The following is a 13,247-nucleotide window of genomic DNA, read 5'->3' as shown; positions in this document are numbered from 1 at the left end:
GAAAGAAAATATTATCAGTTCAGAAACTCCTCGATCTGTTGGCCATACCTTGTTTGACTCTAAAGAGCTTCTGCTTCAGCTTAAATCCTGATTCACAGGAAACCCTTTAGAAGTTAAAGGCCAAAAAACTTTGGGTCTAAGTATCAGTCATTTATCTTGCCAGAGAGTTACTAACTTTCTAGAAGAGAACATTTAAGCTTAGAAATAAGATCATATGGCTGCTCTCCAACAGCCTGCTTGTATCTCATAACACTCCGAAGTGCTGAGCTTCTCTGAATCAAGGATGGCACTTGAATGGCAAACACTAAAACGAAGAAGTTTATCACCCTGTGATATGCTGCTAATGTATCCATGACATGCAGAATCTAGTTGCCATATATTAGTATATATCAGTAAAAATACTCCCTCAGTATTTGTTTAAAATAATGAAGCTTCAAGACCCCAGAGTTGATTATATCTTTGACAGCTATGCAGTCTCTTCATAATGCAACTAAATAAATTTTTAAGTAAAAAAATGCTGAACCTACTGTTTACAACAGTTCTGAGGACCAAGCTAGTGTCAGTGTTAATTTAAATGCAAACATAACTCAGTGCATAATTGCTCTACTTATGGTAATAAATTTTCTTATGATTAGTATCAAGAAAGCAGCAACACTTTATTCACAATGCTTCTTTATTTTGGTGAATTATGTATGCAGAAAAAAGTGCTGCAGAAAATTTATGATTTACAAAGATTTTAAAAGCCTTTGTAAAAGATTCTGTAGATGGCATCTGTTAACCCATTACCCATTTTTATCCTAAGTGTTTGGAGCACAGTGTTTACAAAACAAATACCTAGAAACAGATGCTTGTCCCAAATTTATACCTTGATTACTGTATTTTATTTTCCCTCTCTTCTCTGTATTATAACTTTACCATTCCTTCTAGCTACTACAAACCACACTGCAAATGTCAATTTTATCACCCAATGTCAATTAAGTACCATCTGAACTCTTTCACCGCAGCTCTCACAATGAAAAATCTATTAACTTATGACACTCTTGCAAAATTCCACCATGGCCTGTGGGTGAATTGATACTGAACAGAAGCCATGATTACATAAGGAACTAAGTCAAGCTAACAGGTCTCACTCCTCTGCCCCTCACCTTTTTCAACATTATCTGAACATGTCATGAACCCATTCCATTTTCCAACTCAACAGAAAGCTGCCCAACAAGGGCAAGGGGAAGAAAGGGCTGGGCTAACCTTCTGCCAAGCCTGCAAGGCAGACAAATTCAACAACCACAAGAGTCAACACAACCCTAGTGCAGGAACAGAACTCAAAAGCAAGATCCTTTTTCAACAATAAGAAGACCCTTTTATTCTGTCCTACAAAAAAGCACCCCAAGATGCTCAAAGTCACTGCATATTTGTCACTCTTCACCAAAAAAATACAAGAAAAAAATGTTTGTTTCTCTTTTGTTTAATTTTGTCTGCATTTTCCTTTTAGCAATGCTCCTCTTGCCTCACCACGAGATTATACTACAGACTTTCCAAGTAGAGGAGTTACAAAGGGAGCAAAATAATTAAACATACATTCTGCAACATCTGAACTCAAACTGACAGCGTGTTAAATCACTTCCAGGTTATTATACATTAACATTTCCAAGTTACCTGCATGGGAAAAAAAGGCGAAAGAAAAGGCTAAAACTATCTAATGCTCCATCAACCAAACAGATTAAAATATTACTCTGACTGTTCATTTAAACAGGAAATTCATGTTTCTAATGCATATTAATACTACACTATATTAACTTAGCAATTATAGAAGTTATCAAAGTATGTTTAAATAAATATAGGAATAGAATCGGTCTTGAGTGAAGACCCCAACTATTTTTTTAAAAAAAAAAGAAAGAAAAATTCTCTTCTCTCACCTTAATCTCCAAGTTAAAAAGATGTGACTTCCGTCAACATAAGAGCAAAGTACTGGTATCTAGCTTTCTACAAGTAGCAGACAGTAAAAAAAATGTAATCGAATATCAAATTTCTTGTTTTACCTACTAATTTGTTAAGAAATCATCTACATTCCAAAAGAAACTTGAACTGTTGTGATAACACCAAGTCCATTTGAGACCCTCCAACATTTTCCATCACAAATTTCAATCTGATTATTTTGGATATTACTTAATGAACAACTGATGATGCCATTCTGGAACCATTTAATTTGTTTTCAAGCCACTGCTGCCGCAGGCATCCCTCCCCCCTCTGTTGTCTGTTGCATGTACACAGCTCCACCCCTTCATTAGTACTTACAGCTGCCTAATCCATGATGAGCCAGTCCAGGGTGCTAAACTCACTGTCCCCAAAACCCAAAACGCATTCACTGATCTTCAATCTGATAGTTTAGCAACTAAGCCCATTTTTATAAATTTAAATAAACCACCAAAACCAAAAACCACTTCCCATGAAACTCGCTAGGAAATTCAACTGCACTTCAAGCACAAGACAAAAATTATTAATCTGTCAGGATATTATGAAGAACTAAAGTACCTTTTTCTAAGAAATAAAACAGTCATCACTTACATCTCCCTATTCATCTAATCATCAAAATTATCCTGAAATTACTATGGACCATAGGCTGAAGTTAACCATCATCTTTGAAGATTAGCTAAACTTAACTAGGACTCAAAACAATAAGGATTAAGGAAGATTTCTGCATCATCACATAATGTTTTCTTACATGCAGCAAGTCAGGTCTGAATTTCTGTACCAACCTTCCCTATGATTTTGGGAAAATCTTTTTTGCAGGAAAATGTTACTTTGACCTCTTCCATTCGGGTCTTAATGATAGGAAAACAAATCCTACCTAAGGCCTTGAAAGCAAAACAGTACTCCTATTTAACAATTCATATTTGTGGTCATGGCCTGACCTCAAAGAGGCTCAAAGTCTAAGAAACCTGTTCTTTATTTTTCTGCTAAAAGGCAGACTTCTACAACGTAACCCTCATTCAAACTAACAGCCTAAATCACAAACTAAAAGATGCTAATAAGGGGAAGAAAAAAAATTAAATTACATTACATAAAATTACTTCAAATGGCCCAGAGGTGCCAATGAAGAGATCCAAAAATTGCAAAATTATATTTTGTCTACGCAAGATTTCCTTAACTGCCTATAGTTTGAGAAAAGACTCCTCTTATGGAAAGAAGTCACAAAAGCCACTCTTTCCAAATGGAAATACAAACATCATTCCTTTAAATCATAGGTTCATGATCAGAAGTCTTCCTATGATGGGAAATTCTCTCTTCCCCATTACCATGAGAAACATGAACTTTTCCAGAAATTCAATCAACCCCACACAAGAAACTGGAACCACAAAGTCTCGGGACAAACCATTAATTAGCCTGGACATAAACACATAATACTGCTTATGAGAACTGAATTAACACAGAAAAACATCAATTCCCCCTAACCATCTCATCACTTCCCCCATCTTGAATATTCATTCAGATACAGGAGGGAAAAAAAGCCCCACAATCTGCCACCTCTTGCTCAATATTCAAACATATACTTGAGGGGGAAAAAAAAGCTTAAAAATATTCTAAATGCAATATTTGATTCTACAAAATTACAAAGATTATTCAGCTGTCACCAGGAAAAAATACATGAAGGAACGTCAACAGTGCTGAAAAGTTCCAACACGAAAGCTGTTGGTGTCTAGCTGCCTCAAAATGTCACACTGATAGAAAAAGAAGGGTTCAGAAATAACAAGAACACCAAAACAGACAGTACACAGTTGTAAATGTATCCATGCCCATCTGGAGACTCAATTAATTATGAAATGGAAGGATATGGGAGCAGAAATAGTGGAGAAGAAGTAATTCATGTGTTCGGAGAATCACTTCAGTCTTTTTACCATACATCATTTTCTCCTGTCCCCATAGCTTACACCATTTTGGAAATCCTCAATAAACCACAGCCTTCATTTCTGCCTAAGTATTTCATTTCATTTCTGCTATAAATATTTTCTCCTAGCTAAAGCTTTTAAAATATTATTTCTATCATACAAATATTACTCATTTTTATGCATAGTTTATTTATTCCATAACAAATGCCATCTTTGTGCATTTGGAAGAACAGAACAGAGCCACACTACCACACTCAACTCAACTGTACACTACATCTATGACATACTATTTATTTGGTAACAGAACTGTAAGGTATTAAAAGTCTTTCTGCCATTTGGGTTTTGGCATACAGATACTTTTTCTTCCCTTAAGTGTAATTCTATTCAGTGGCATTAGCTCTGCTCGCCTTCCCCTGCTCCTGGGCGTTGCCCATTCAAAACCCTTTTACTTGCAACAGTGACTGCAATGCAAAGGCTCTGACCCCGCTTCTGTCAGCTACCCAAACTCTAAAAAAAGAGACCAATCTTCTTGAGGTGCTCTGTGCACTTCGAAATTCCTGCTACCTAACAAGGACCACGTTCTCCTTTACAAATATCCAGCTAGAGGCCATGATCAACAGAATTTAAAATATTCTAACATGATTTTAAAGTTAGAATAAAGTTCTGAAATGCCAGGTGATAGCAACCTACATAGTTTTCAACATGGGTTGGACTTCAATGCTACCACAACTTTTTAGTTAACCATGAAACAATATTCCAGAACAGAAAAACATACAACCATAAAAAATAACTTAGGTTTACCCCTCAACCTCAATTCAGTTCTTGATTCAAGTCAAACAATAAAAAAAACCCTCCTCTTTTCAGACGGGGATGGGAAGAAAAGGAGCACCTAAACTGTCATGTAACAATCCACAGCAAATGAAATCCAGTAGTCACCTAAACCCACACCCATTTTCAAAGAACAGTGATGACATAAGGAGGGGGGTATCAATGGTTCTTTTCTCACATAAGTAGTAATAAAAATAATAAATTTCAGATATTTGCAACATACAGAGTCAAGCAGAAAGAAAAGCAAACAAAAAAAAAAAATCAATGAAGTTTACAGTCACTGACATAATGCAAAGGGGCTTTCAAGGTTCCCACAGCATAAAATGAAGGCCAACAGGAAAAAACTGAAATAATTCCCTAGGTTAAGTAATTTCCAAACTAGACAAGTAGATGAAAGCATAATAGAGCAACTTCTTTCAGTGCTCAAAACTTCAGTGTCACTTTTTAATTAAATACTGGCCAAGAGAGAAAATTTGAGTCATTTTCAAGAACATATAAATACACAAAATATTTCAAAGTGAAATGCAACTAATGCTACTCAATATCACCCTGTAATATAAATTTAATAGAATCATATAATCTAAGCAAATACCAAGCAACTAATGCTAAGACGATTCTGTCTTAAATAAAATATTTCTATTCCAAACACACGGAGCAGTGAAACGCACAATAGGTACTTTGAATATCTGTCAAGAGAGAATAAAATCTGACACTTAGTTCAACAAACAGCAGCACAAATAAAGAAAAACGATGATGCTACAAATCTTAAACCTCGAAATGCTGATCAAAATCCCTACCACAAGATTAACACACGAGAGCAACCCTGCGAACCCCTGGAACTGTAAAACATACACACGCACCAGTAGGAGTTGTCACCAAATTGCATGCAAAAATCCTCTTAGCTCCAATGAAGTCAGTGACTCTGGTGAGACCTTTACCTTCATTTTCCATCGAAATTGTACTTGAGTCGATAGTTTAAAAAGTCTTTAGCAACAGCAGCGCTGGAGCGGGAGCGGAAAGGTGAAGAGAGAAATGCCCCAAGATCCCAGGCAATCACAGCGCTCCCTTTGCCCCCACCTGCAGCAACATCTGCAAGAGAAACCAACGCTAAAAGAGGAAAGAATTACTAAATGAAAAAAAAAAATTAAAAAGAAAAAAAAAAAAAACAAACACCGTATAGGCTGCCCAGCGCAGAGTATACACAGGGAGCCCGCAGAGCTGTCAGCGACCACCGAGGACGAGGATTAGGATTAGCAGCTCCAGCAACACGGAGGAGCAGCGCCGCCGCTTCCCCCTCGCCACCAGCGCCTCTAACAGCTCCGTCCCGGCCGGGGAGGGGCGTTCGCTCCTAAAAATAAACCCTCACCCCAAGTAACCCCCTTCCCCGCTCTGCCCGCACCCCGCATTCTCGGCGCCAGGCGGGAGACAGGGGAGCGGCGAAGGGAAGCGCTGCCTGCCCGAAGCGACCCCCGCCCGCAGCCCCCTCGGCCGCCCGGCCCCTCCCGCACCGTAGCGCAGGCCGCGGGGCAGCGCGGGGAGGCGGCTGGGGCAGCGCACAGAGGTGCGAGCGGCAGCTCCGGCGCGGCCACCGCCCCGGCCCCACCGCCCGGCCGCGCCGCTCACCTCGGAGTGCCGAGGCGGCGCGGCCGCATCCCCGCTCCGCTCACTTCCGCGGGCAGAGGCGGCGGACGGGGCGGGGCGCCGCGGCGGAAGGGCGGGCGGAGCCCACACACGCCCGCCGGCAGCGCCCGCTCCCCGCCGGCGGCCGGGTGGTGCCGGACCCCGGTACCCCCGCACGGCGGAGCGGGTTCACCCGCAGCGTCGGGCAGCTCCGCAGGCCGCGGGAGCCGAGCCGCGCCGCGGTGGGAAATAAACGCGTGTGAACGCCCAGCCTCTGCAGGGAGCCATGGAGGCGCCCGCCCGGTGCCCACCTCGCCCCTTGCCCGGGCGGCAGCTGCGTGGTGCAGCGAGAAGGCGGATCCGGGAGCGGCGTTGAGCGGCCGGCGCGGGGAGCGATGGGCGCCGGGCTGTGCTGAGGGGCCCGGCCCGCGCCCTCGGCCCCGCCGGGCCCGGCGCCAGCGCCGGGAGCCAAACCCGGCCCTCCTGGCGTGGGAAAACAGCCCCGTCATTCCCGCTCGCCTCCGAGCGCTGCCCTGTTGCCCTCCCATGAAAACCGGGGTCACGCACATGGAGTGGAATCGGAATCATCAAGGCTGGGAAAGACCTTTAAGATGATCCCGTCCAACCGTGCACCAGGCACTGAGACCCCTAAACCACTAAACCATAACGCTCAGTGCCAAATCCAGATGCCTCTCGACCCCTTCCAGAGATGGTTACTCCACCTCGGCAGCCTATTGGAATGCCAGATCATCCTGAAGGTGAATTTCTGTTTTTTTATATAATAATGAGGATCTCCTCAGTGGCATCTTAAGGCCTCAGGCAGCTCCTACAGCCAGGCTAGGTTGGCAGCCCTGGTTTTGCACCGCCACATCATCATGCTATTGTAAATCGTAGCAGAAAACAAAGGTCGATTCAATACAAAGTCTTAAAACACATCAGGTAACTAACTACTTTTACAGGTAGGTTTTAACTACCAGTTATGGAACTACCAACCCTAATAACTAGTTGAATTCTGGGGGGAAAAATTTCTTTATCAACTCAGTTGTGTTCATCTAGACACCAGAGGAATATTTTTTGAAATTACTGCAATGCTGAGCTCTTCAACTGGGGAAGTTTTTTAAGTAAAAGTAACTTCCACTGAGATGATAAATTTTACGTTAAGGTATGATGTACACTACTAGTAAGAACAAAATACCTTTAACTTTCAAGGTCAAAATCTGATGAAGACGTGCTAATTGTAGGCTTTACATCCCATTTCTAAAGGAGCAGTGACAACAAGGTCTGAAAAAAACACTTGCATTGACATCTCATGATTAACAACCTGTCATCTTGGCTTTGTTTTTCTTAAGCAGCAGAAGAAACCAAACTCAGTCTTTGTCAGTTCATAAGCAGCATTTAACAGAACTGAATTTTAACATTTCAAATTAATCTCACAATCCATTATAGCATGCATATTGAAGCTAAGGAGCATCTTTGATTCTTTTGAAGATAACTTTGAATGCTAATGTAATATAGATTTGCCAATATATTTTGAGAAGTAAAGAAGAGTTAGAAGTGTTGCCCTAAAGTAAAGGCTCCAGATATTTGCATTCAGAAAATTAAGATGGCAACAGGCAGGTTAATAATTTGAGATTACCTAGTACATAGTTTCTGACCTGCCTCATGTAGTTGCCATGTTACATGAGCATCTCCATGGTTACTGCATGAAGTATCCCACTACAAGTAGCAGTGACTGTCCTCCAAGACAGCACTTCTGTTAACTTGTATGTAAGCAAACTAAGAACCCTCCCAAGATAATCATTATATGCTCACAGTTACAATGCCACAATTTCAACACAAAACTGATGCACCCAACAAGAAGAACATTTTGTTACTTTGTTAAAACAGGTAGGTCTTGCATTCAGTATCATATGCTATCATTAAAAATTAAAAACTTAGGTAAATATTTCATGGAGAAAAAAAAAGCATAGCCTGTAGGTCCTAATACTGTTTACATCCACAGAATGTTTGGACTTCTTTACATTGTGAAAAGTTTTGGGGAGAAGAGTGGGAGTTCCTGAACATTACTGAGCTTGTTCACGATTGAGACCTAAATATCTATGACATAGTCTGCGTATTAAGAAACATTCTGTGTTCACAGATACCACAAGAAAAGAAGTCAAAAGCAAGTCCTATTCTATAGCAACAACTAAAAAAGTTTCGTCTTTGAGGCTTAATCTCTTTCACATTATGTGCATCTGCCAGTATTACAGCCTGTGATACTGCCAGACAGCTGGGAAGTGCCATTTCAGCATTATACAAGGACTATATCCATCTTGAAAATTATAATACGGTTTCTGCCATATTCCACGCCTGCAAACAGTGGCTGTTTAATAAACAATGCTCAAAGTATTTTATTTACAACTGCTGGTAAATGTTGTTTCTTCAAAAATCCCATCCTTAATGGGAGCTTGATTCACAAGGGCATTAGGACAGCCGTAATATATTCAGGAAGCCTAATTAAAGTGTGTGGCAAAGGCATTACTTGGCAAACCAAAGCACATTATTAAAATATGATTGCAGATATAGGTCTGAAATTTAAAAAAAAAGGCTTTACTTACAGTAACCTGTTGTAGCCAGTTGCACTCACAAATTACAGTAATATTTGTTTTACTTCTTTTAATCTTGAAAAAAAATCTTGCAATTAAATGGTCCTCTGAATTTCCAGTGAGCAAACATGTCTATCCCAAACAGAATAATTCCAGTGAAAATACATACACAAACAGTCCTTAAATGTCACAGTTAGAATCTCTGTTTTTTAAAAAAGAGTACTTGAGAGGATATGCAATACTGATAGGTTTGGGGGGGGGGAAAAGACTGAACACTGGTGGTTGTTAGCATTTTTTGTTTCTAGTTCACAGTTCTGAAAATACTTCATAAAAGCAAGCAAACCTTCTGGAAATAGGTTTACATTCGTAGAGAAGAGTTTCATGAGCATTCAATGGCAACTTAAGCAGCCCCCTGCCCCAGGCATTCTCCTTCTCTTGCTGTGTTACCAGGTTTCAATGCCACACAGCACCACCTTAATGTTCTGCATCAACAAAAAAGAGTACCTGCCACCCAACCACCACCAACATCCCATCCCCTCCCTGTTATTTTCCCCATGGAATTCTCATAATTTGCCTCCTATTGATGGCCACATCAGACTTTGCCTTCTGTAAGTGGCTGTCAGCAGCAGGCAGCCACTAGATTATTTCTGACCCACAACCCCAAACTGACCCACACCTAAATTCATGTGGGAGCTGATTCATGTCTGAAATAAACCAGCACATCAGTGAATACAGACTTCCCTACTAAAATCAGAAGTGGTTCTGGCACAGAAAGGGGGTGGAATAGGTATGGGGTGCATTAATAGGTACTGCTGCTTTCAGTACTTTCTCTGCTCCCTTAGGCTTTCAGGTCTGAAAACTAATAATTTGATAAAATTAATTGGTTGTCTAGATTTTGTTTACTTGTTGGGTTTTATAAGAGGCAGCTGTAAAAAAGCTTCTGTATGAATCTAGAAGCAACACAAATGGCTGTATATAGCTGCCTTTCTATTTCTTCAGAATTGAAGGCCTCCGGAAAGCTTGGAAAAATTTAAAAGTAGTAAATAGTTTACATTCCACCAAGAGCTATCAATCAGATGGAAGCAAAAAAGGGAGAATTCACTCTAATGGCATTAAACAGATAGGCCTTGACCTGCAGCTTGTTTATATGCAAGCTGAACTTCAGGTTTGGTTTAGCCTTTGGGATCTGGATCAATTCAGTTTCATCCCAATGGCTCCCATGTGCTACAGCACTACCAAAAGCAATAAAATGTATTTTAAACATAATAAAGATACCTATAACTGCACAGATTAGTGATTTATTATACAGAATTCTCTTGAAGTCACTTTTCAGACGACAGAAGCACTTGAAATATTTGTTACTCTGAAGTGAGCTTCCAGATCCTTGTATTGTTTTTATTGTTTTCCTTCTCAAGATGCATTTGTTTAAAGTCAGTCAGCGTTGAGTAATGCTACTGAAATCTATTATGAATTTTATTAATCTAGTAAGAATTTATTTATACATTATAACAAGAGATGTTTTTCTGAGTCATATAATTGATAATATTTTAATATGGGCAAAGTTTTCTATAGCACTTCAGTTTCATTCAGAAACGGTTAATATATGATAATTCTGTCAAAACAGGCTTCTTCACTGCTTGCTTGCTTTGCTTTAGGTGTAACTTAAGCAGCCCTCAATAAACTGAGCATAAATTAGCTTTCATGAAAGAAAAAAACTAGTTTCTGGTAAGATGGACTTTCACTTGATTTGATCTAATTTTTTGTTGTCTTTCATCTCAAAGTCAGAAACTCACCAGTGCTTTTACAGTCCTCTACAGAGTACTTTTATGACTGGAGTCAGGACAGAGGAGGGATGATACTAGAGCTTCTTATTTACACGCTTTAAATGGCACGTCATTGGTAAAGCCTGTGTTGCAAATTTCATCTCCACATCCTTTCCATCCATGCTGGTCAACTGATAGCAGATAGAAGCAATCACTTCATCTCCAAATTGGATTCTCCAGTGGAAAATCCAAGGCAAGTCCACCTGAAGTTCAAATGTCTGTGTGTGTGCGTGTGCGCGCATGCGTGTGTGTGTATATGTATAAATTCAAGTTTAAAAGAAGAAAAGTGATACAGTTTTCCCAAAGGAAATAAGTGCTCATTTAATTTTATAATTCTGAACATGTTAAGATGTAAGAAACATAACTACATTTTCAAATTACCTTAGCTCAGCCCTGTCTTGACACTGTGCAATTATGCTAATTAAGGAACTCTGGTTTATGGGAGTCTTAAATTATATTTCACTGATTTTTAAACACTTAAATTTAACCCTGTCATCCCATCCCTAAGAAGCATCTCCACCAATATTCTACATTAAGAGAGGGGGTGCGGCACCGCAGCAGTTTAAGCTGACATAAAATCAGGCTTCTATGATTACCCTTCTGCTGGTGCCAAGTTCTGCACTGGCCCTGATGTTTTCCTGTCTTGATAACCCAGCTCAGTATATCCCAGAAGAAAGCCTGCCTCAAGAAAGGCTCTACTGCTGAACTCACAGAGCTAGTGCAGGAAGGCAGTGTAGGACAGTGACAGGTCTATAACCTTTAATCAGTTTGTACTGTTGTGAATGTATACTCAGAGCATTCAAGAAAATCAGGTTTAATCTATCCCTCAGGAAAAGACAAAGTTAATTCACTTTCTGACCATAGCAGTCAACTTATCTCAAACCTGCATTTCATGTTCCATACTGTTCTTTAATATCTTCTCTCTCATGCACATATTCAATACTCACTTGCTATTTTCTTCCTTCAGCTGCACTATTTTGAAACAGTTAAAAATATTAGTTGCACATTTTCCAGAGAGGCTTCCCTTCCCTTCATTTAGGACTCACAGAGCTCTTCAGCTGACTCTGTTTTCCCCTAAATGACTGTTTTCAAATCTAACTACTCCAGTAAAAGTTTCTCTGCTAAAGTGGAAGCTCTCACAAGTGCCTCTATCCTATCTACTGTAGGCTTCACATTTCCAGAGACATTTTGTGAAGTAAAGATCTAGTTTCACATTGCCTGTAAAAGACAGCCAAGAAACATGTGCTCTATAATTGGAATATGCTGTGAAGCAAGTTACTATTGAAAGTCTTGGCTGAGGCAGACAAAATGCCTTGTTAGGATGTCTGCTACAGGACAAAGACTTCATTCCTCTGCATTGCCAGCTGCAGCTACCATCATGCTGTGGCCTGAATGCAGCAGGTGGAAAACTCTTCACTAGTAAAGGCTGATGTCTTTCTGAATTTATTGCAATTTATTACATGGAAAAGAAAGGCACTCCATTTACTTTTAATTTATTTCAGTTACATTATAGCAAGCTGTCTGTGGTGGAGAATAAAGACATTTCAACAATAAAACTATAAACAGCTAAAAAAAACCCAGCAAAAGCAAAGTCCTTTCGTTTTAATTGATTCAAGGTTAATGTGCCAAGAATTTCAGGAATGCTGCATATATTACAGACAAGTAAGCTTGCCAAGACTGTCTTGGAAATTCTTCTTCAAGACTATGGGTGAGAGCAAAACAGGGCAAAGGTAATAGTCCGTGAGGATCTGGTAGTTAATAAACAGATGTTTACATAATTATACTATTTCACCTCGTGGAAAGAATACAATGATTTGTTTGATAACACACTTAAGCATTTTATGTTGGGCTGTGAAATTTTATTCAGACTCAGAGCCAAAAAATGTTATCAAGTGAAAGCATGTGGCAGCTTTTCAGGTTGGGAGGAATTTGTAACAAACTTTTGTTTTACAGGAGAGCCCATATACTTTTTTATTTTCAGTATTAATACAATTTTCATGTAAATTGAGTCAAATATACCAAGGATTTTTCCCTCCCCTATGTCTTAAAAAGAGTGGTCTGAGGTCACATTTTTAAATCTGGTAAAGGTTACTGATAAAAGCAATTAATGTAGTGTGCTTCTATTGCAACTATGCGATCTATTGTAAAGACCCCCGACTTTAAGATAGGCCCAGCTGGTGAATTGAAAGACTAAATCTGTATTCAGATGCCTTCTTAGTCAAAGTTAACAATAAGGCTGGAGGGGGCGGAATAAAAACTGCACACACAGGTTATGTAACATTTAGAAACTTAGTAAAAAGTACCCTTAGAAAACATACCAAATCTAACAAGGTTGTTCTGACTTCATTCCCTATCCAACTACACAAGCTTGTGCTAGGACAAAGTGGAGGTGGGAGCAAGTGCTTGTCAGTGTTTCCACACCACTGCTAATGAATATCAAACTTCAGCACAAGGGAATTAAGAAACAAACACACATTTCAAAGAGGGCTCCTGCTTTGAAAATA

The 13,247-nt window shown here is 39.9% G+C and overlaps 1 protein-coding gene across 1 annotated transcript in view; it reads right to left on the bottom strand.

Moving 5' to 3' along the window:
* Positions 1-6,102, bottom strand: part of ATP2C1 (ATPase secretory pathway Ca2+ transporting 1) — a 48,263-nt gene extending 42,161 nt beyond the window's left edge. Inside the window, exon 1 of the mRNA XM_062509232.1 lies at positions 5,651-6,102. Within this exon, the coding sequence (XP_062365216.1) occupies positions 5,651-5,656 (6 nt within the window). The 5' untranslated portion in view covers positions 5,657-6,102. The remainder of the gene's footprint in view (positions 1-5,650) is intronic.
* Positions 6,103-13,247: the final 7,145 nt, after the last annotated feature.

The sequence above is a fragment of the Cinclus cinclus genome, chromosome 1 (genome assembly GCF_963662255.1).
Source record: "Cinclus cinclus chromosome 1, bCinCin1.1, whole genome shotgun sequence".
In the NCBI taxonomy this organism is placed as follows: Eukaryota; Metazoa; Chordata; class Aves; order Passeriformes; family Cinclidae; genus Cinclus; species Cinclus cinclus.
Note: the sequence above shows the minus strand (reverse complement) of the source record. Positions and strands in the feature narration are given on the sequence as shown.